The sequence below is a fragment of the Microchirus variegatus genome, assembly GCF_963457635.1.
Source record: "Microchirus variegatus genome assembly, chromosome: 9".
Lineage (NCBI taxonomy): Eukaryota > Metazoa > Chordata > Actinopteri > Pleuronectiformes > Soleidae > Microchirus > Microchirus variegatus.
In genome coordinates this window covers 17525130-17550452 of record NC_139810.1, presented here as the reverse complement: position 1 = coordinate 17550452, position 25323 = coordinate 17525130, and the positions used below count along the sequence as shown (strand labels likewise).

At 39.7% G+C, this 25323-nt stretch overlaps 1 protein-coding gene across 1 annotated transcript; it reads left to right on the top strand.

Moving 5' to 3' along the window:
• The first annotated feature begins 372 nt into the window (after positions 1 to 372).
• Positions 373 to 23797, top strand: LOC310932006 (guanine nucleotide-binding protein G(s) subunit alpha). The gene is made up of 12 exons (XM_083895262.1): positions 373 to 1448; positions 5919 to 5991; positions 11628 to 11682; positions 11880 to 11999; positions 14982 to 15079; positions 17506 to 17560; positions 17977 to 18050; positions 18250 to 18308; positions 18403 to 18523; positions 19115 to 19245; positions 20471 to 20538; positions 21662 to 23797. Exons 1-12 carry the CDS (start codon positions 1310 to 1312, stop codon positions 21806 to 21808), a joined length of 1140 nt encoding a protein of 379 aa, XP_083751388.1. The 5' UTR covers positions 373 to 1309; the 3' UTR covers positions 21809 to 23797.
• The last annotated feature ends 1526 nt before the right edge of the window (positions 23798 to 25323 follow it).

The following is a 25323-nucleotide window of genomic DNA, read 5'->3' as shown; positions in this document are numbered from 1 at the left end:
TCCTCAGATTCACTTATCATGAATATTTGCACATATTATGTGTTTGTGTGAATATGGACTGTATTCAATTTTGTTTTATCACCAGCAAATACGTTTGGATACATTTTGATGGATTCTCTCATCTACCGTGGACACATTTGACTCTTTTATTAACTCTTTATTTTTGTTTTTATTTGTAATCTAATGGGATCCGTGTGTCGGTGCGCAGTTTTTGGAGGCTCACTGATGATCTGAGGGTCTGATAACCAACACATTTGAGCAACAAAAGAGAGAGAGGGAGAGAGAGGGAGGGAGGGCTAGAGAGAGAGAGAGAAGGCCCTTAGAGGAGAAAACACAGCAAAGGAACAGCCGTCACAAGTAAAGGAGGATAAATCTGGGGGATAGTGATTGGGTTTGAAGTTGGACGTGTTGTGGGAGCCGTTGGTGAAAACCGTTTGTTGCTGTTCGGGCTCGATTTGATGCAGAGAGAGTGAAAAAGGGGGAGCCGGATGGCGACGGAAGCAGTGAGGATATCTCACATGTAGCTCGCCTGGGTGTAAATATTATATTCCCCTTCCTTCTGTCCTGCAAAACAGGCCAACCCCGACGACGAAGACAGGCGTCGGGGAGACGGAGAAAACAGACCGAGGAGCGTGAAGTGTCCACCTATGGAGATGTTTGTCACGAAAGGAGAAGTGGAAACGAGCCACGCCGCAGCACGGGCGAGCTTTTCGGACACGCCGAGTTGGGCTCCTTGTCACGGGCAGCAGTGAGACGCAAGACCCGGGCTTTTTTTTTTTGGAGATGCAAAACTGGGCTGTTCGTTTCACCTCCGTTTGAGGAGATCCCTTGTCGGACACACTGTGGATTACAGTCTTTTTTTACACGACACACGGTGGTGGGGAGAGAAAGAGTGTGAGTGTTCGGGAGGGGGGGAAAGTGAAAACTACATGAGTGCATGTGAAGGAGGGAAAAAAAAGCCTGAGCAGGATTGAGCAGCAGACTGAAGAAGACGAAGGCGGCCTCGGTGTCGTCAGCAACAGTATCCTGCCCTTTCTCTGACAGCAAAAATACGCGTTATGGACTCATAGTCTCCACTGCGCTGGTTTCTGCAGCAGGCCGGGGACGTTACAGCGTGTAAATGTGGCTGCCATTGCTGCCAAATCCGCGGGTCAAACGAGGGATCTAGACGAGTTGACATTATTTATTTTTCTTTCTGCATATCCCCCTCCCTCCCTACACCTCCACCTCCACTACTTCTTGTTCTTCCACCACCACCACCTCCTCCTCTTCCCCTGGACCCCCCGTTTTTCTTTTTTCTTGCGGGAAGATGGGTTGTTTGGGCAACAGTAAGACCGAAGACCAGAGAAATGAGGAGAAGGCACAAAGAGAAGCAAACAAAAAGATAGAGAAGCAGCTTCAAAAAGACAAACAGATCTACAGAGCAACACACAGACTACTACTTTTGGGTGAGTTTGATGTCGTTGTTGTTGTTTTTTTCGTGTGTCATTTTCTGTCACTGTTTCTCTCTGTGTGTGTGTGTGCTTGCCTGCTGCTGGTTTGCAGGCCTCAGTCTGCAGAGTTAGCCTCTGCTTCCTCTCTGCATAACCTTCTGGGATGTTTTGGGAAACATTGTCAACAGTGTGACTTGACATTGCATAAGGCTGAGGGGGAAAAAAAATGCAATACTGTGTTGTTCTTTTTTAATCTTGTTGCTTTCGAAGTGGCAGTTGACCAACACCAAAACAAGCAGTAGCAGTGGTTGAGTCCACAGGTTGATTTTGATTTTGATAGCATGCAGTGATGTAGAGGTACATATTGTGTGTGTTTAGACTCTAGTTAGTGGATAATGTGGATTAAACAACCGCAGACAGGAATCCCAAAGTTTTTTTTATGTCATTTATAGTTAATTCATGCACATTGGGTTATGAGCATAACCTGTAGGGTAGCTTTTAGTCCTACAGGCCTGGAAAGTTGACTAAATTAACACCTGTGTTGCATTTCATGTTAGTTTGTGGGTGTCAAGTCCAAGGTAATGTCACAGTAAGTGAAGAAATGAACGTGTTTAAGGCTCAACATGTGGTTGTGTGTCAGAGAGTGAACTGGAGGTGGGCTGGGTCTCCACATTACATAAGAGACAAATAAGAGTGTCTAACTTTCCCTGCTGTGCTCCTTTCTGAAGCCTCCTCTTGTGTCCAATCAGAGGCTTTTCGCTGCCAAGAAGTCGTAGTGTTCTCTGGAAAAATCCTAATAATGTGATTACTGAAGTGCCACCGAGGGGTGTGTATTGTATGACAGTGTTATTTAAGTCATGGAGGAAGTTGTGGGTTTAGGACTTTAGGAAAGCAGAACGACGGGACCCACGTGAATAACCAAACAAACATGTCTCCCATAAAATTAGCTTCCATTCAATTACATTATCTGCTAGTTTGACTTAAACACGTACTTGCGGGCCTGGAGGCTCCTTTTTGTGATTCTGCATATTTTGGCCGATAAGGATAAACAGTGAACAAAGCCAAATGAACCATAAAAGGGTCACTCTCAGTGCAGCTGAGAAATGCATGTCTTTTGCATGGTCTGTAGCCACATCAGGGAGGACTGTGTCTGAAATGGTACAATCCACATTATTGCAACAAAGAAATATGAATTTCACCCAGGAACCAAAACATGACATACTATGTAACATATTAGCTAGAGCTAGGACAACATGCCTTTGTCACGATTCGATTGTGTCACGATAACTGGTTAACGATTCGATTTGTATTGCGATTGCAAAGTATTGACACTATCAAAAATAGTGTCAACAGTTGTAGTTTTGTTTTCTTCCTTAAACCTAAATTGAGTAATACAGCGAAGCCAGTAATGCACAAGTCAGATTTCTTAAATCCATCCATGTCAGTCTGACATTTCTTTTTAAACGGTGGGTCGTTTAAAGAGTGGGTCCGTGGTAAATACACATGTACAACAGAATATTTAGTTTTTGCTGATTCAGATCTTTGCCTGTTTGCTGCTGTAAGAAAATATGAAACAATGCTGGGCTAAATGATTAGAGCCTCTCAAAACACAACAAAAGGACACGGCACACACATTTGAGCCTTCAAATTAACATGCTTCAAATATAAATGGAAAATTTCTTTTTAAAAACCTGGATTACAGATAACACTTATAAACAGAACTCCCAATGATGTTTGAAGTAAATTTGGAACTGTTACTTTTAGCGGTTCCTGCTGGTAAATGATCATGATTCTGGGGGTGAAAACTAAAATTTCTGATCCCTTCCACCCCTTATATTAGCGTTTATTTTGTAGAATTTATATTGTGCCAGTCTTTGTATTGTGTTTAGGTGACACACAGACTATGGCTGTCTATTTAAAGAAGGAAACTTATTGTATTTCAGGCTGATGCTGCTGATTACTGGATTATGTTGCTCAGTCTACAGCTAAAACTACACAGGCCAATGGATTAAATCGATCATCTGATTAAAGTCTTAATGGGTTTGTGGAGGATGACACTGTTGTATTAATGGGAAGCAGACATTAATCCAATTTTGACAAAACAATACATGCACATTAGACCCTCTGTATTAAACACATTAGGTCTTTTTCGTCAACAGTCTTTAAACCAAAACTAATTTAGCGGTCTCCAATTGTATATGCAAAATTAAAGTTAAAATTATTTAACTTCTCAGACATCCCACAACATTTGAACAAATGAAGTTGTCATTTTCTGTCCGAATTTTAAGTCTGCCAGATCCAGCAAAAAGGCATAAGATTGCAAGGAGCTGTAATTGTCATATTGTATGGGATGTGTTCACATGTCATTTATATGTAAGCATTTATTTAGCTTTATTTCTAATGCAGTATCACAGCAATGTTTTCAAATTAAGCAGCTGATCCTGTGTGGGCAGAAGTCTGCAGTGATACAGGCTAGATTGGTCATATCCTACTGCAGTTATCTGTCATATAATTGCACTGAAAGTTAAATCGACAGTGTTGAATGTTATCCCAAAAATCACAATGTCTGTGAATCTTCTCTCTCTTTTGAAGAGTTTATGTTTGCATTGATGAATTTAGCAATTACATTATTTTGACATTTGTTGAAGATCACTTGGAGCTGATGTTTAGATAGTAATACACAAGTTCAGCGGGTTGTTTCTTCACTTCTCCAGGGGAAGAATTAACATTTTCCGTTTAATGCAGACTCCCAGTGAGAATATTGATATATTACTGTTACAGTTGGGATGTTTTGGGTACTGTGTGTTGTAACCCACCTTGAGTTCACAATATTTCTCAATACAAAAACTTATTAACAATTAAAATATAATTGACACAGATTTTGAAACCCTATTCACATGTTTTTAAAGTCCACAAATGGACTGAATCTCCATTAATACCTTTTCCCGAACTATTCTGCAAATTGCCAGTGAAGTTTGTTTAATATCTTAACATTTTTTTGGAGCAAATCTTAATGTCTCTACCCCTTCCAAGCAGTGCAAATTATATCTGAGGGAAAAATACTCCACTCTGATATTTCGTGCCCATATCAAATCAATACATTAGCAATAATTGTAGCAGTAATCATGCTCGGTTTTCATTTACTGTTGCATGCATGAATCCCTAACCTGGTGTTCCAGGTCACCTGAGTGGAACATCAACCTCAGCATATACAGCCAAACATGTGCATCAGTCAAATATTCAGGCGATGACTATAATATTATAATAAGATATTTGTGATCACACTATCTGGTAAGGCTGAGCAATATGGCCAACATCATTATAATTAAAGGTGCATTATGTAATAAATCTAAAGCAACTGGCTCTAAAATCCTCCTAATGTGTCACAGAGACTCAGGAATATTGTTCATATAACATACTGAACTCACCAACAACAACAGTACAGCCAAAATATTTGCATTAAAAAAAATATTTTGCAGACTGCAAATCATGTTTTGGCATGTGGTGTCACCTACCGCCGTCTACCAATCATTGCAGTCAGTAGAGTCTCAGCTGCCGAGCAACCACGGGTTGCCAGTTACGTCAGAAAACGAAACCTAAAAGACCTCGGTATTTTGAATTTGAATGTAGTAACTGTTTTTGGCCACATTCTTGCATATGGCACCTTTAAGTTTCAAATAAGTCAATATTGATAAATGTAAATTGAGTTTTGCTTCTGAATGAATGTTGAATTAATTAATTGTGGTTTTAAGCATCTTAATAGACAAAAAACGAACACTTGTTTAACACAAACATTTCACAAATCTGAGGCAAAACATTCTTTGCAGTTTTGTTTTATCTCAAAGTGTGTTTGCACAATGCATAGAAATTATGTTGATATATAATGAACCTTTTGTTATTTTGATACATGATGATAATGATACGCACTATATACTGACCCGCTTGTGCAGTACAATTATTTCAGCCATCATATGCAGCAGTACTTCCCTTTATCCAAAGTTTCCACTACAAGTTTCCCATAAAGCAGTGACTCTCAAACTTTTTTATACCAAGTACCACATGAGAAAATATTGAGGTCTCAAAATAACAACGTTCTTGCCAATGTTAAAGTACTAGATTTAATCCCAATAAGATAACTTGCTTTCTCATCATCCTTCTTCTTCACATATACTTCAGACACCGGTATAGCAAAATTAGATTAAGTTGGAGCGATAGAGATGAGGTGACTCTAATTCTTCTTCTTCTTCTTCTTCTTCTTCTTCTTCTTATTATTATTATTATATTGTTATTAGTTTCAGATTCTATGCACTCTGGTCAAAATTCCTCAGCTCCACTCTGATCACATACCCTGGTTTATACAGTAGAACAGTATTTCTGATTTTCCTTCAAGTACCACTAGAGGAAGCTTACGTACCTGTATGTATGTGGTTGTGTTTCACATCTGATCTCAACTGAACCATATTTTCTTCTCTCTCTCTATTTCAGGAGCTGGAGAGTCGGGAAAGAGCACCATAGTGAAACAGATGAGGATCTTACATGTCAACGGCTTCAATGCAGAGTAAGTGTGAGATTAGCAAAGACATAAAATGCTGCTCGGCATGCACGTTCATGAAGCATGGGGTTTAAGCAGGATGTTATGAGAGCACCTGATCATAGCTGTGTCCAGGCTAAGTCTGCAACTCATCACAAAGGCCAGGGAAAAGGTGCCATGGCTCAAATATTACTTTTACACACTGCTACCAACTTTTTAATTTGGTTACGCTTGCTTCTTGATTTTGTCAGGCTTTTTTTGTGTGCAGAATTATTGATACTCTTAGAAAATAGGGAACTTTAGCCTGCTGAAAGCTCTATACTCTCTCTCAGATTGACAGCTTTAGCCTGGTTAAAAGTTAGTTGTTGCTTTGGGGCTAGAGGACACTGCTGTGTTTGCGATCATCATCTTTCTCCTCTTCCTCCCCTAGCCTTGCTTCCACAGATGCCTGAGTCTGTGGCAGTAGGAAGACTCTTGTTATCCAAACACAACCAGCATTTTGCTGTGATATTCTGCAAATACTTCCACAAAGCTAATGTCATCTCATCAACTGAGCTGCTGCATGCGCAGTGAAGACAACTTTAGCACACAGACACATGTCTGTGTGGGTATGAGAAACAGAAAAACAAATGGCGACCGTCGGACGTTTGGTTCTGTATGTTTTGAATCTGCTATATCGTCTCTTCGTCGGTCCAAAAGTGTGGTTTTCTGCAGCTTTTGCTCTCGCTGACACCATAGTGTTGTTTGTTCTTTTTCGCTACTGCAGTTTATACATTGGCACCTTCTACAACTGGGCCAAAGTGCATGCGCAGAACCCCAAGTCTGACTCCAGTCTGACAAAGCGTATACAATAATACAATCGGATTATAAATTGCATTGTGCAGGTATGCTAAGACGAGCTTGTTTTTAGACCAGTGTGTTTACATGACATTAAGAAAACCGAATTATTGTCTTAGTCCGACTAAAATCAGACTTTTAACATGCATGTATACACGCTGACTGTCTGTAGTCGTTTATACTATACTTTATACTCTACTGCACACGCCAGAAATTACCACCAGTGGATTGGGCTGCAAAAGTTCTTGATTTTGTAACTTCACGTGTACAATGGATGTTTCTGAGGAAAAACCGGCCGAGCAGATTGGTGTTTATAAGTAGCTGTACAGTGCAAAGAGTTGATCAGATGGTTTTAGTGGCATTTTTTGGTCCAATATTTTTGGTCCATCCTCACATGAGTGCAAATACTTGATTTACATGTTGTGGTTGTGCGATATTTCCCCACTTTCAGTTTACAAGGTTTGGATGTGTAAATGTTAAGCATTTGACCTGCAGTGGACTTTGTGATAATGACATTTACAAAGGATAAAGCAGTTGTGACTTCTTTAAAAGAGCTGGCTCACACCAAACAATGTTTGCTTTTGTTTTCAAGACCTTACAATAGCCCAGTCAGATTGCACTGCAGAAATGGATGTTTGACCCTGTATAAAAAGAGACAACGTCAGACCTGGAGCCCTGAATTTATGTATGCATGTAGGGTTATTGATAGGTGAAGAAAATGATGGGTGCTCAGTTGTGTTGTCTAAAAGTGACTGTTGAGTCACTGTTGGCTTGTATGACTGAGATATATATTACCATATATTAGTACGAATGTTATACTCTAGAGACACAAATCTCAAGTGTTTCTTAGGAACTTCACTGCTCTCATTTCTTGCTCTTTGCTCTCAAGAGAGTTCGTGCTTGCTTTAAACTGGAGAAATAAAAAAGTTTTATCTGTGTTTTTGTCAGTGACTTGCATGTGTTGGTCTGGTGGTTGTGATGAGGATGGAAGCATTTTTGCAAGGTTAGGAGAGAAAATCAACACCTAAGGCAGACAAGAGCGTATGACCCAGCGCGTGACTCCGCAGCTCTGAACTGTGTGTGTGTCTCATAGGCTAGGACAAATGTCAGACTGCAGACCAGATTATGATGGTCGGAAATGCATTACAACCACATTGAACAGAAGTGTAATTGCAACAAGTGTCCGATGCGTCTCCACTCTCGAGCACAGCTGACATGAAATCGGTGACAAAACTGCGCAGTTTCTTCTGCTTTCATCAGTTATTTCCGCTTGTCAGATTGCTTCTGCCCTTGCTTCCAAAAAGCAGAGGAGTCCATACAGAAGTGCGACTTCACGCAGTGCTAACACTGTTGTTTATATGGCAGTCAGTGCCACAGGATGTGAAGCTGTGTTCTGCTGCTGGAAATCTTTGCAGAAGAAGAGGGAGTGGTGACGTATGAGGGATGAGGGATGACTGTATACGGGTCTTGATGTGGACGCCAGAGATGTTAATACCAGGTGTAAATGCATGGGGTGAAGCATCAATCGCTATCAATCACAGAAAATGCATTCTGATGCCAGGGGTAAAGGGGACCTATGCAAACGCTGGAACATTGCTTGGGTTATTTGCCTGTTTTTTGGCCAGCATACTAATGGATCCTGAGGCAGCATGTAAAATGACTGGTTTGGGGATAAATGATTTTGGGGTTGGATGGATTAATTATTCCTTAGGTCATGGTAACCTAAAAGTCAGAAAAATTGGCTTTTGACTCCAAGTCTGGTTCCAGTTGCTGTTATGATTTAGAAATGGAGTCAATGAGTTAATCCCCTATGACCTATGTATGAGTAGCCCCTGTACAAGGCATGCGAGTGCCAACTTCACTGTCGAGCAGTTCAGTGGTCATTCTGAAATGACGTTCAACATTCAACATTCCACTAGTTGGATATCATATAGATTAAAAATATCAAATACACGGAATTAGGCAACCAGAAATGTTGCAGCATCATTATTAGTGCCTTAACAAGATGTTGGTTTACCATCATTTTCCTTCAGTGACTGCGCTTCACTGCTCACTGTGTTGGCAGTAAAGTGCAAAGCAAAATGTCATATAGGCACAACAACTTGCAAAATACTACAACAAAAGAGAAGCCACAGAGTGTTGAAATGGTTTAAAGAAAGAACAACCAAGTTAATATTGGTGTTGGAGTCTCGGTTATCTACTAATATTGTGTGACTTTCCATGGATTTGGAGTAATGTTACAGTATCTCTAGTGAAAAAGTAAAACTGCACAGAACAATGAGGCCCATCTTGCCCCTTGTCGCCGACATCGAACTATTGTAAACACAAAGCACTGTCCTGACAGGCTCAAGGTGAAAGATAGACTAACTGGTCCTCTGGTTTCCTTTATTAGAAACATTTCGGTTACACAGAGTCCAAATGTCTTGTACAAACAGCTATCCTTCACAGCAGACAGACATCATTTATTTTAATACCAAGTGTTCAAATGAAGGTCTGTTTACTCTTCTCGGATCAAAAACAAACTTAATTCAGGGTACTGTTGTTTACTGTGTCGTGGTAACATGGGACTCCGTCCCTAACTTGACTTAAACAATACTTGTGTTGAGAAGAGAAGCAGTGGCGCAGTAGAAATGTTGTGGGCAGTGGTTCCTTTATGAAGGCTCCTGGCCTTTAGTGGATGTAAAAACACTCCCAACAGATTATACTAGTGCTGGACAGTATGACCAAAAGTTCATGTCACTGCATTTTTCAAAATTTCAATGGTTTTACAGTATATTTTTTTTAATGCATGAGCATTATAGTGACTGGTCAAGCAAGAGAGGGAGTTGGGCATCTGAGCGTGTGTCTGTTAATGTATCTGTATACATTCTTGGTTCTTTCATGTATTTTCTGTTTAGGTGGTGGGGTAAATTGATTGTTCCTGCAGTTATTACCACAGTTAATTCTTCAGCTAAGCCCTAAGCATGTGTGGTGTAGCGGTGAAAAAGGTCCTCCCTCGAACAGTGTTTAGGTGCTCCACTTTCCTATTTCATATACTGGTTTTGCGGTATACAAAAAAAATTGAAATATATGATCGGGTATGAACCGGTACACCACCCAGCACTAGATTATACTCCTATATTAGGTGTCGTGTACCTAATAAAGTGACAGGAGTGGCACCTAGTGTGGTCGCCTGCTGCTGTAGTCCCATTTGCTTTAACGTTTGACATCTTTTGCATACCTTAGTTGTGATGAGTGCTTGTTTTTGTTACTGTTCCCTTTCTATCATCTCAAACTCACAAACTGGTTTAATCTGGCCCATGACATGAAGTGCTGGTTCAACTACAGACACACATGATGAGACAAAGCTCAGGGTACATAAAGTTACTGCAAATGCAAAATGAATATTTCAGTTTTGCACCTTTTTACATTTGAAGCATTTCACTAGTGAAACACAGGTTGACCTTTATTTTATTATTATTTTATTTTTTAATTGTCACAGGAAAGGAAATGTTGGTTAGGTTTTTAAAAATAATAATAATTATTATTATGCACTGCTTAATTTTATTTTATTGTCTTTCATTCCTCTCATTTTGATCCGGCATGTGAATGTTTTGTTTACGATAGGTCCCATATAAAGCTCCTATTACTGTTTGTTACAGATTACACTTAATTTGACCATCCCTATGTTTAAAATGCGTGTACTATGCGTGTTACATATAAAAAATATTAATTTTATTTCACAGTCCAGTTTTTGCCCAATAAGTTTATTAGTCAGTTGAGTTTAAGGCAAAACCTTTAACAGTGAACGTTGTTCTCATTTCGTCTTGATCACGTGAGCCCTATCTCATGTGTCGTCTCGTGAGCAGAGCTGAATGTCTCGTCACGCCCCTACTGATCCAATATTTGCAATAAGAAGCAGTTAAATTGTCGTTCTTAACGGAGTAGCCCTTGATTGTCGTTTTTCCCGTTTTGTCTGAAACATTATGTCAGTTTTGAGACATGATTGAGTGTACGTCAAGTAAACTACATTGAACACATTCTAAAAGTCCTAAAATCAGCAGTCAGCAATGAGTGTAGTCATCTGTGTTTGTTTCACTGCATTTGGATAGTAACTCTGAGAAGCATTTGACTTGGAAGCTTCTGTGTAGGAGGTGATACTTGGTACAGAGGAAATCACCAGCCTGTAAGTCATATATTTAAAGGGTCACTCCATTTTGACAGAAATAACCTTGATGATGTCCTGAGGGGGCACCTTGGTTTAAGCCAAAAATGTGTTGATACACTGTTGGTGCATATTTAGGAGGCATAAGGGGTCTAATTATAGATGCTACTGAGTTGCACTGTATTGGTCAAGCTTGACCATACTTGTAGCCTTGTTTATGCTCGCAGGTGACACTGTGGCACAGGGCTCCGCAGACGGCACGCGACCTACAAGCACGAACAGAGGCGTTTATGCTCAACGCGTTGTTCGTTACAGAATTCGCCTTAACAGCAGTGGGCGTACAACCAAAATATTCATTGAATAAGCAGGAAGTCGACGTGTGCTGCCTGATAAACGTCCGTTGCCTAGCAATAGTGGTAAACAAAAACTTTCCGCCATTGAATTTTAGTATATCGCTTACGTTAGTCTCAAATTTGCTGTCCGTCTCTCTGTGTTTCATGTATTGGGACATCCCAATACATATGGTTCTGTCATGTTGTATTGTATTGTATTATATTATGTACATAGGGTTATTATATTAACTGTGTATATAACATCTTTAGTGGGAATGTGCTTTATGTTACAGATATGAGGCAAAAACATAGCTAACATGATTATCTCTAAACCTTTCTGTATTCTTCAGAGAGAAGAAGCAGAAAATTCAAGACATCAAGAATAACATTAAAGAGGCCATTGAGGTAAGTGGTTGTTTTTGTCTGAAGCGATTGAGATGGATTAAAAAATAGCTTCAGAAGCTTGAAAAGTAATCCAACCCTTTCATCACATAAATGACAGATGAAGCAAGTAGTCTCTCTTCATTTGATAGTATTCTTTATTTGTAGTGACACTGCAGTTATGTATTATAAATGTGTTTGGATTATTGTGTTTGTGACAGACCATAGTGACAGCGATGAGCAACCTGACGCCACCAGTACAGTTGGCGTGTCCACAGAACCAGTACAGGATTGAATACATCCTCAACCTTGTCAACCAGAAGGATTTTGAGTTTCCATCCGTGAGTAACACAATATCTGACTGTACACACACACGTGATTCTCATAATGTGATGTCTTATTTGTCTTTTAAAATATATAATATAATAAGAGTAGTATTAACAATAGCAACAACCAAACGAAAAGGGCCCATTGTTGGGAGTCGATTAAACCCGCAGAACTGTGACCAGTGTAATACTCTGACAACAGGTGTAGGTTTCCCTGGCTGCTTGTGTTTCAGTAGATTAAAATAGCAGGTAATTGTCCCAATATCCCAGGTGTTAATCCCTTGACTCGTGTAGCCAATGTTGAGGTTTACTAATGACCTGATGGGTAATGTCTGTGTAGGTTTTACTATCCTCAGGGGTCAAAACCATTAGCTAATTGTCTGGGACAAGGGACTATACCTCAAATCCACAGCCACCTGTGGGGCCAGGCTTAATTCACTCAGTTTAACATTTTAATATAAGCTGCAGTTTGTTTATTCTCGAGCAATGGAAATGCACTTGAGTTGAACTACCGGCCACCATTGTGCTCAAAGTGTGTCATTATGAAGGCATTTGTCCACCTCTGTCAGTCTTTCCAAAATGCAAAACGTAATAAAATTGTAATTACACCACCCACGGCTCCCCCTCACATAGTAGTACATAGAGGATTATTGGAGGAACTCGATCCATACATTTTCTTTGAAAATGCTACAGTTACAGTATTTGAATACACAACTCATTCATCAAAAAACTCATATGACCTTCTGCCAATGATGTTGAAAGTTTACCATTTTGTTTTCCCTCTGTTGATTTCAATCCATTGATGTGAATCTTTGGGTGGCTCACGATTCGATTCTGATTCTTAGGGTCACGATTCGATTCAAAATTGATACAATGCATAGTGTGTTAAGGCAAAACAATATAGTTTGTATAAGATAATGTGATCACACGAAGGCAAACTTAAGACAAAAGTTAACATTTATTCATTCAAAACAAAATTTTTTTTTTTTTTTTCAAAAATAGATTTTTGACGTTTATGAATTGATTCAGAATCATAGATGATTAGAATCGCGATTCCTATGTGAATCAATTTTTTTCCCCCACCCCTACAATCCATATCAGGTCTGTATGTTCTGTTCTCATGAGGTTTTCTTGAAATGGGTGAATGTTAAGGCTGTACAATATATCAACATTTTTGTCAACATGCTCAGTATTTATATAGCAAAAGATTGTACATATCAGATAATTTGAGAAAAACGTCCAAAATAGTTGTATGTCTAATATCTCTGTGTAACTGTTTACACACAATGCACCAATATTAAGTCATACATTTGTTGTGTTGCGTTGAACGAAAAGAAATGTCACATTGTCATGCTGCAAAGACTGTGGTGCCACACTGAGCAGTCATGGATGCCGTCTTGTAATTAGTATCAAATGAGTCAAAACACATAAAACTTTGTAATGGCTCTTTAATTCTTCAAGTCACTGAGTTCATATTCATAGCGTCCATGTGAAAGGCAGAATGTTTGACTTGCCTGCTAATTAATGCATTAATTTAAGTAATGAGCTAATTAGTGCAACTGCTTGTTTTAATGTACGATGGTGATTATGGAGTGACATTATGCAGCTCGGCTGAAGGGTCTGTTGTTTCTTTCCATACGGTCGTAGATGATGACCTTCAGTCTACCTCACTAGCTCCCAGATTTCAGCCCTACCTAAGTGTCCACTAGAGAGACACTCGGCTCTACAGCTGATGCTGCACTCTGACCACCTGATGAGAACTTATCATGTCTGATCTCATATTTAAACTTGAGACTTTACTGCAGGGGAGAACAAAGAGAGACTACTATAGAGAGATGGTGACAAGGAGGGAAAGAAAGATAAAGGAAGCATTACATTAAAATAGGGAGAGTGAGTTTTCTTCCAAAGCACATGGCTGATTATTAAGAGTGCTACATTTCTAAAGTTTGCTCTCATGGATAGAGGTTGACTGATATTGGGTTTTCTATGACCAATGCTGATTTTTAGAAATCAAGGTAGCCAATGGCACATCATTTTTTAAAATTAAAATTATTAATTTTTCATCTGATAAAATACTAGGTGTGGGTCAAATGTATGAGTGAAAATTGAGCGGAAGTTACCTGGCAGAAGAAGAGGTAGTTTACAGTGGGTTAATAGTGGAGAAAACAACATTAAGCGATGCTCCATCTACATTCATTACATAGACTTAATGCCCTTTGTTCTCTATATTGTGAGTAAATGGAAAAATATTTTACTTTTCACAGACATTTTATTTTCTTCAGTTAGACAGATATCGTGATGTATTGCTATATGACATTTTGAGACCGAGAGCTACCTGAAGGGTACAGAATAATATGGAGGGCTACCATAATAACATTATAAATGTGTTATATTTATGAATATGATACATGCAAGTGAAGTGAAGTGAGCCCGGGCACCTTATTGGCTGCCTGCGGGCTACCAGGTGCTCACGGCCACCATATTGGTGACCACTGGTCTATCATAACGTATCGTAGCATATCATGACGTATCAACCTGTGATTCCCACCCCTATAAAATACTAGGGCTGTAACGATACACAAACTCACGATTCAATTTGTATCACGATTTCAATCTCGATACATTCCACAATTTTTTTTTAATTTAAAAAACATTTTATTTAAACAACATTTACGTATATAACAAATTAATGTAACATTTAATAACAAATAGTTTGGAACACTGTGAACAGATTTGCAATCATACACTCCACTCCACAGTACTATGTGTATGACTGAATGTGAAACCAGACACAAGTGCATGAAACAGTAAAAGTAGCAGAGTGTTTGCTTACTCTTGACATGAGTGGGAGCCATCTTGGAATCCTATGTGGGTTCCTGAGTTTGCTTTGACTTTCCAACTGTGTTTGTCTAACTGTTTGTTTTCAAGTTTCTAGCGAGTTGCATCAAATGTCGGCTTTACATTAACAGGTTTTTTTTTCCTTCTGTCCCTCTACAGGAGTTTTACGACCATGCAAAGACGCTGTGGCAGGACGAGGGCGTCAGGGCGTGCTACGAGAGATCCAACGAGTATCAGCTAATCGACTGTGCACAGTAGTAAGTAACAGTTACACAAATTCATTCTTTTGGATTTTAATTCAAATCTAACTTTCCCTCAAAGAAAACCATTAGTACTTAAATGTCATGTAAGATTTGCTCTTCAGTAACAGGACCGAGCAATATGGCTTACATACAATCTTATTAGATGATATTTTAAGGCAATGGCCAAAATCTTAACACAGGCTGTTTCTCTGATCTTGTGCTACTCACTGCACAGTGACACACTTCTCTGGCTTGATGATCTGTACGGCATACTTTAAATACATTTGAAAACCTTTGATTTTAGATTATATTTGTTGTATTTCTTTGGCTTTTTAATGGTTAAAAAAGATATTTAGGTGTGCAGCAGCTTTTAAAACCAGAACGAGACATTGCAGACACCAAATAATGATATGACAATAACTAAACTAAGACAATAATCTTATCTCATGTCACAATATTGACACATAATCAGCCAAGTCTCTGTGTTTCTGGCACACAGTGAAAAGTGATGGTTGAATTATATGAAATACAGTTAAAGGGAATTAGTTTACTATATATTATCATGAGGATCGATGCTTTTTAAGACCTTTGGTCTTTCAGTCTTTCATGCAGTACATCTCTCTGATACAATTCACGTTTGTCATGTTTCAACTGTGTGCTTTTTAAGATTGCACACTGCTTCTGAATTTTTTTTACATTTATCAGACTTGTACCTAGTTATAATTTTCAAAGCAAAGACTTTCAAAGCGTGGTTTTCATGTTATGGTAGCAGTTTGTGAGAAAACATGGCGGAGGCTGAGTCATCTGCAGATCAGTGGATGTTTGAAGGAGAAGGAGGGGCGGTGTTTTCTTGAGGATATCTTATGTGTTCAGCTGTAGAGTACCGGACTCTAGACTGAACTGCTTTTTACTAGAAAATATCTCTTAGAGGATATTATGCATGATTAATTTAAAGCCCAAGGTTGATTTGTGTCATTTTATGTTTCAAGTTGAGAAAAACACCCCTCTGCACTTCACCCTCAGGTGGTTGAGATGGTACAGTCCATTTTCTTGTTCCCTCCCTCTTCTTGCTTACACATCCAGCTCAAATAAACAAACTCATCCTAGTCTTTCTTCCTCTTCCTATGTCTTCCTCTTCTCCATCTGTCTGTCTTCTCTGGAACTACTCCAGCCACACTAGATTGGGAGCTGATAGACTATTAATAGCTCCTGTGGTTAGGTCTCCATGGTAACCGTGCTGTGGGCCAGGGCGCTGGGGAGCTATTTTTGAAATCTGCTCTGTAATGTCAGACAGACGCCACTACACTTTCATTCTCTCTCAGTCCTCCTCCTCCTCCCTCGTCATTCACGTTCACCCAGTGTGCGCTCTCTTCTCGGCACGTGCGCTCGTATTTCATATGGATTTTCCTGTCACCGTCACGAGTTGTTGCAGTTTCTCTGTTTTTATGGAAAACACACATTTTTTATTCTCTTACTTTTGCCTAACCTCACTACTCCTTTCCTTTATTCACACATGGTTGTGCCAAAAGTTCCCACATGGGCCCCATACACAGACTTTCCTCAGGCTGTGTATTGGCAAGAATCTGGTGATACGATACATATCCTGATTCAGGGGTGATTGGGAGAAGTCGTCTATTTTAAGAACAACTCTCATAGATATTGTTAGTAAAAAATAATGTCATATTCATTACAATATACAGTTTTCTATGTCGAGTGAGAGGAGTCGATGAAGGGCGAGAAAGTTAAATTGACAAAAGCCTGCTGCCAACCATCGGTCGGGGAACAAAAACTGTTTGAAAACCTCTGTCAAGAATAGTTCCATATCGATAAAGCATTTTAAAAGAACCAGTACAGTATCATGCTGCAAAGTATTATAATATTTTAGACGATCAATATTTTTTTTTTTACACCCCTATGATGCATCTTTGGCCACACTGATTGAGCCAACTCTGAGTATGAAAGTGTTTTTTTTTTTTAGTTACATGCATTTAATGTTTAATTTATACATATTTGTATTGAATATATTGTATATAATTGCACTGCAGTGCAGACATAAAATGTAGATTAGAGTAGAGTTTTAATGATTTATTTGTTATGTGGAGCAACAGTAAACTTGTTTTAATAATGAAAAAAAACAGATTAATCGATTATCAAAACAGTTTACGATTAATTAATAATCAATTGTTTCAGCTCTAGATTGGAGACACAGACCATTAGTAAATATGTGGGCCAAAGAAATCTACATCAATTGTCAGCCCTTTTTTTTTTTTTTTTTCTTCTTACTCTTAGGTTTATTTAATTGTAAAGTTAATTGTATGTCTATTCATTGGTGAGTGTCCATGGTGCCTGAACATATCTGTGCAAACTATCAACAACACGAAGTCCCTATTTGATCAGAAAACAGTTTCTTATGCCATGTTTTTCCTTTTCTCTGTCTTTAGCTTCTTAGACAAGATTGACATTGTGAAACAGAATGACTACACACCAACAGATCAGGTGGGCAAATTTGCATGAAGTTAATCAAACTTTTCTCTTCATTATACATACACTGTATATCTGCTTTTCCCATTGAACCATTTCAATATTTTGAATTGTTAAACAAACGTGTACCACCACATTTGAGATTAAAGGGGGCGATAGGTGGCTCTGGATTTGTTGTGTATTTGTTTTTGACCTTTAGTAGAACAGCTTTACCTTTTCATGTGGATATTTGCAGCTTCAAATTTGACATAATTATCCAGACCATCACAAATTAATGTTATCTTTTAAACCCTGCTTATGTCTGATTAAGAAAACAATTCTAGGACACAGGTTTTGAAATATAGAGCTTGCGTCAATGTTTGTTATGTTGATTTTTAAAATAATTGATCTTAATGATCTTTAGCAGTGTTTTTTGTTCAAATTGTCTCCAGGATTTGCTGCGTTGCAGAGTGCTGACTTCGGGAATCTTTGAGACAAGATTCCAAGTGGACAAAGTTAATTTCCAGTAAGTAAAACATAAAGTCTCAGACAATGCTAAAAAATACAAATATGTGAGGATTTCTTACCAAATATAACTGTATGCTGAAAGCAAACACAATCCAAATCAACTGATTTGGAGAATATATATATATACGTTGAGCAGTTTCTCCACAAAGTGGCAGTATTTCACCTGCTGACGTTATTGTCTTGTGTTAATAACACAGTATGTTCGATGTTGGGGGTCAAAGAGATGAACGCCGGAAATGGATTCAGTGCTTTAATGGTAAATTATTTCGGTTTCCTCTCATTCACTGCCCTCCATTGTCCCTCTCTTTTGTCTGATTTATCTCTGCCTCCCTGTGCTCATCTCCCCTCAGATGTAACGGCCATCATCTTCGTCGTGGCAAGTAGCAGTTACAACATGGTGATCAGAGAAGACAATCAGACCAACAGATTACAGGAGGCACTCAACCTCTTCAAGAACATCTGGAACAACAGGTGAAAACACAGAAACATGGTGGGGAAACTTTCCATAGGTGTATTTACATGGATTCCCTGCTACAAAATAAAACCAACTCTATTTGTAGATACAAAATCAGACCGCCTTCTCTGAACATATTGTTCGCAACAGCAGACAGATAATGGTTATCGACCAACCCAAGCCAATTGTCAAGGCTGCTAAACTTTTTATTAACTTGCCTGCTTTTTCTCTGGAATGATTGCATAACCAAGTGTGGGGGTTCCTTAGCAACAAACAGAGCATACCAACAATCAAGGATGGATTATGTACTTTATTATGTGTTCCAGGGGCATATAAGCAAATTAAAGTTGTAGATTATTGGAAAATGATTAAGTTATTTGGCAGCGTATCTTTGCTGACTGTCAAACTTCACTCCTCCCTTCACCTGCCAAGTTTTAGTGTTAATGTTCCCAGGAAACGGATATATATTTTTTTGTAATTGCGGATCCATACATACATCCTAAATGCCATTGTCCCATATAGCTGTTATTCACTGGACTTGCATTTCATTATTTTCCCCCAATACGTTATTCCTTCTAATTTCTCACATGCGATGATGTTCTCTTCAGGTGGCTGCGGACCATTTCTGTCATCTTGTTCCTGAATAAACAGGACTTGCTTGCAGAGAAGGTGTTGGCAGGGAAGTCCAAAATCGAGGAATACTTTCCTGAATTTGCTCGCTACACAACACCTGATGATGGTAAGCAATCGTACTTTAGTTTAACCCACTTTTATCTACAAAGCCATATTTTCAACCTGTAAACCTATATAGCCATTAAAACAGCTTGTTTATTTGAGGAAATAATGTGATAGAATAATGTTTGTAAATGCAGAAACACAGGATCAGACTTTATAAATCAGATACAATGCAAAAGTCTTATACAGTGTTATCACATGTTTTAATATGCACAAACTGTAAAAATTTAAATATCATAAAAAATAAAGATAATAAATATCAGCAAATAATTTTAGCCGAGTCATGGTTCGGCTGTTTATTTCTTCGTTTTAGGATAACAATATTTGTTACACAGTTGGAGAATTATGTCTTTGAAATGACTAACGGCTTCATAGTTCATAAATGGTCTAAAATGCCTGTATCGGACCAATATCGGTATCAGTAGAAACTTGAATTTGTGATCAGTATCGGACACAAAAAAGTAGTATGTCCCATCCCTAATTTTTTCCCACTATGAGACTGCACATGCAGTGTCAACTCCGTGAACCCAACTCGCCTCTACACACCTCACTTTGCCTCGTCTCTACATCGTTTGGTTGATTTTCCACTTTAATATAGTACCTGCTTAAGGTGGGTGGAGTAATCATTCATCAATTGTAAAGCAGTTATTTTCAGTGTATCCGAATCATTAGAATCGGTTATTTAAAAGGATTTGTTCAGTACTTCCTCCATGACTGGAGCAGAGGCTCCATCTGACACAGTCCCTGAACACAGGCTTTCAGCAGTGCTGTCACTAAATACACCAGACTCCTCTGTTAAATGATGAGGATTTCTTGGTAATTGTTGGAGATTAACCTACGTTTTTAGGATTGTTAAGTCTTTTTAATTGATCTACAGTTCGACATTGTTCGTTTTGATTCTTGTCAGACGTCTTGCTCATGTCTCTTCCTGTGTCAGCACTCTGACCAATCAATGGAAGGCAGTCTGACGACCTCACGCATAGTATCAGCTCAGCTGGCTTGGAACCTCGCCAGAGCAGGTACTTAAAAAAAAGTACCAGGTACTATAGCTAATGGAAATGCAAAATAACTGGGGTTAGGCTAAAAAGAGGCTAAAAACCACAAGAGGTCATCCTTACACATATTTTTCTTTATACACAATTGTAACTGTAATGTTTTTGTTGTGTGATCCATTCATGTTCGATCTGCCCCCACATGACAGTTTTATTTGTCTCGTTTTGCTCCCTCAGCAACACCAGAGCCTGGTGAAGATCCTCGAGTTACAAGGGCAAAGTACTTCATAAGAGATGAATTCCTTGTAAGTGCTTAGGCATGCTTTTATGCTTAATGTGATTTGAAAGGTTAAGGCTGAATCCCAATTCCACCCCTTAGCCCTCCCCCTTCCCCCTACCCCTTTGTCGGAGTTCCCCTTGGCCCTCAAAACAGAGTTGAGGGAGCGAGGGGTACGAACGTTCCCCTAAGAAATGAGACACACCTCCATTACGTCATCACGTCGTCCGGACTTGACGCTCGCGGACTGCTACATCAACAAGCCGATGCGATGCTTGTTGATGTAACAATCCAAAAATGCCGTCCTCACAAGTAATGTCTGTTGCCTGGGCTATTTTTCTGTTTTTACGAATGTCAGCTGCTAACCAACGACATCGGCGGCGACGCTGTGAGGAGTGTTCACACACACAGTTACAGCGACTGCAGACCCGCTGCATTACCATAGCCACACACACACACACACACACATGGTGCAGAGGGAGAAAGTTGCTCGCAGACAGAGTGGAGTAGAGCGGGTACAGAATCTCCTGTTCTGTCCTGAAGACGTAACTGTGCACTCCGGCACAATTTGTTAATGTTAAAAAAATAGCGATAGCAGCTAGCTAACCACTTACGAAAGGAACGCCGGGATAGCATCGGCTACGACTAGCTAGTAATTGAAAACAAACTTGACTAGTGATTCAGAAACACCGTTGACAATTGAAGAAGACCACAATACAATCATTACACATGACTGTCGTGATTAAAATACTGGAAATACATTTGTGCGAGTCTTTAACGGCCAGCTTTCAAACTTCGCTGACAGGTGACACGGCGGAAGCTGCGAAATTCCTCGAAGCCCTCCGTTTCAAGTGTGGTCCTGAGGAAGCTTCGTTTCGAGGGCTACGTAGCCCTTCGGCTTGGCCCTACCCCTTAACCCTTATGAGAAATGAGACAGCACTACCCCTCACATGAATGCGCAAAAACAAGGGGTAGGGGGAAGGGGGAGGGCTAAGGGGTGGAATTGGGATTCAGCCTAAGACTTGTAAGAGTCTCTGCTGTTCAAACCCCTTTATATATAACTCACCCTGTTGTTTTGTATCAATGTATTTGAGATGAATCAATAGACTGGAAGTGTTTTCGTCATTTTAAGCTTTGTTCTGTATCTACAGAGGATCAGCACAGCAAGTGGGGATGGTAGGCACTACTGTTACCCTCACTTCACCTGCGCTGTGGACACAGAAAACATCCGCCGTGTCTTCAATGACTGTCGAGACATCATCCAGCGGATGCACCTGCGGCAGTACGAGCTGTTGTGATGGGAAAGGCAAAGTGTTCGGCCAAACACACAGAAAACAGATCAGACTATGAGAAACCCTGAGCCTCCGAACTCTCCTCTTCAACAGAAGAGCGTGAGCTCTTGTGAAAGAGTGGGGGCCAAAACGCACACATTATCACACACACACACACACACACACACACACACACACACTTTCACAAAAATGCACCCTGAACCCAGAACTTCCTGTGATGCAGACTCCCTCCCTGCAGAAGACAGGGCTGTTTTGATGGAAGGCTTTGAGGCGCAAGAGCATAAAGGAACTTTGATCTCCACCTTCAGCCATACTCCCAGCTCCTTACCTCTCAACAACATGCATCATCCCTGTTAACTTCAGCTTTACAAACACGCTGACTGGCCCAGTCTGGATTGCATTATCTGCAGTGAGGAGGGTTTCGGCTGCAGTTTAGATTGTACTTCAAGTCGCCATGAAAACTGAGAGAGCAACTACTTCAGTGCAACTGGGGGAAAAACAACTGCATTTAGATAATTACCATGTCACAAAGGATCAGGTAAACACTGTATCTAACGAAAATACAAGCACCGTGCGAAGGACTTTGCTCAAACCGTGTATACCAATCTTCCTATCACTTACATCAGGATCTGCTTGCACACAGAAACGCAATGCATTTGCTTTTTCTTGGAATGCACAACCGCGGTCAGAAACGGGAAATGTACCGATCTGCTCACGAGTGTCGGGCTCGTCGACCTGCTGGTGGATTTTTTTTTCCCAGCACAATGCTTTGAGATTAAATGGACTAAATGAGCGACTGCACAGCCAAGTGCTGAGAAGCAGCCTGAATTACAGGCTTTATGGACCAGGGGTGTGTTGTGTCGTATCCGACTGCAGGGGGTGTAAGGGTTTGCTGAAATTGGACAGCGCCGAGTTCGAATTTCTCGGATGAAGTCTGGACACGTTTGACAGCAATGAAGATGACTACGGTCCCTTGATTTCTTCACAGTTGTTTTGCTGCCTGACTTTGCCTTGTTGGTAGTGGAGCAAAACGCAAGGAGGATATATATTGAGTTTAAAACAAAAAAAGAAACAAGGCCATCTTTTATGGAACTTGAACAGAGGGCAAAAAGCATCCTCCTACAGTACAGTACCATATAAGTTAAAGAGAACTCTCATCTTGTCATGATTGACCCTGTTTAACTGTCTCCACAGCTGTTTTTGTCTGTGTAGACTTTTGTGCCATTGTGCCCTGTGCGGTCTTTCTTTATCTTTTAGGCACTCGATCTGTCATTCTCTCCTTTTTACACCTCTGCTCTTTCTCCTTATGAGGACTTCACTCATTTCTCCATCTTCACATTTCTCCTCTCCTTTTGCTCCCCCCTTCCTGCCCTCTACCTTTTCCTCATCTGTGTTCTCAACTTTCGGGCAGAGCTTCTTCCTTTTTTTTTTCCTTGAAAATAAAATATAATAACCTTGGAATATAAAAAAATGGAAAATTACGTGAAAAATGTTTTTAAACTCGTGGTCAAACAATGGCACCACTCGCTCCCCTTACCATTCCTCCATCTTTCCTCTGTTCTCCCTGACCTCTGGCTCCCTTGTTTTGTCTGTCTTTACTTTACTGCTGAACTATTATTCTTGTACAGACTGTAAAATGTATTATTTTGTACAACTTTATTGAAAAAATTACTTTTAGAAGATCCCTGTGCCTTGATCACGACTGTACGTGTGTAATGAGCTAAAGTGGGTGTCATACTGCGCTGTATAGCTTGGCCAATCCCCCTCTAACTCCCTGCCTCACTCACTACTTCCTTCTCTCTCTCTTTTTCTTTATCCAACTCTTTCTCTCTTTCTTTCCCTCTCCTCTGTTCTCTCTTGCTCTCTTCTCAGGGACAGAGGACCACCATTCGTAGCTGTTGTAGTTTTGTTTCCCTTTCTTTTTTTTCCCCATTCTCTTTATGATTTAAATGTCTATTTTTGAATCCATATACCCCAAAAAGATAAATATATGAAATGTATATGGGTTTTAAAAAAATAAGTATTTTATTAGAATCAAATGAACCTTGACAAATTGTACACTTGATAGTGTGCGTATTGCTATAACTTAAATCCTTTCAACTGAAGTTGTGTTCAGGTTTCTTTTGTTGTCTTACCTTGACATATGTGAAGGACGAAAAACATTTCTTTATTCAACACAAATCATCATCATTTTATTTAAGGGGGGGTCCTCCTTGGCACAGCAGGGACAGCTTGTTCATTATTAGTGGCTCTCATTTCAGGGCCCTAGTCTTCATTTAATGTGTACATCAAATATGGGTCATTAATTTCTGAATAGATGCACGAAGAAATTAAGTTCTTTGGAGGGGGTGCAGACAGCAACAGGTCTGTCATTACGCTTAAACACTTTTGAGACAAACCTACTCTCTATCACCTGTGGTCCATTTCAGTTTGCTTTACATTTTTGAACAGCCAAAAACGGTTGTTATAGGTCTTATGTTAGAGGAAGTGAGGTTTTCTGTCCGTTTTCCAGTCATTTCCTCTTTAAATACACAGACTCTTAATTGTTGTAAAGTCAGCCACTGAGAGGAGATCCTCTGGTTTTTGAAGCACAACAAAGGTAGAAATGTCATCAACCTGCATTCAGCTATATTCCATAAAATACAATTCTGGATGGATGCAGACATGAAATATTTAATCTTACTGCCACAGTACAAACTACTTTTATGAAGCCTAGCATTGCTTTAACCCAAAAAACGGTCGGGGAGATTACTTCCAAAATACTCTGAAGGAACTCTAAGATGCTCGACAAGACGCTGTGAACGCATGTCCTGAGTAAAGAGCTGGAACAACACTGCTGATGTAATGTACGTTTAAAGAGATCATCTAAAAGATTATTTAAACCCTAAACTTTGTCAATGACGCTCAAACCGCATAGAGGGGGTTAACCTACCAATGACAATGGTGCAAAACAAAGCTTTCTCCAGACTGCCAAAACATGATGGAGCCACCAGCATAAAGAGAAAAACTTTCCTGTTTGATGCCCTTTTTAGTGAGGACATAACCAAGAGATTGAGAAGCACAGGTACCAGGAGCCTGTTGGCTCTTCTTCATGCCAACTTTGCACACTACCAGAACACCTGCCATGGGGAAATCCAGGGATCTAACCTCTGACCTTCTGATGGGAAGATGGCCTGCTCTACCTGCTGATACACAGTCACTTTACAGTGACGTTTCAGCTGATTATGAAGGTGAGTACAAACATGTTTAACGTGACGGAATCACAAGGACAGGCGGCAATATATATTATTTTTGGGGATAAAGGCATAAATGAAGGGGAGAGTTCAGCTAAATAATAACCAGTGTTGAAGAGGCTTTTTGTTTTTTTAAATTGTTGAAATGTGGTGCCTCGGTGGGAATTAACGTTTAATGATCATGTTTATCGAAACGACAACACATTTTATTATTACGTACAAAATCTGAATCATTTTGATGACATCGCACCGATCAAAGGTGCAACACATAAAAGGAGAGAGGAGGCT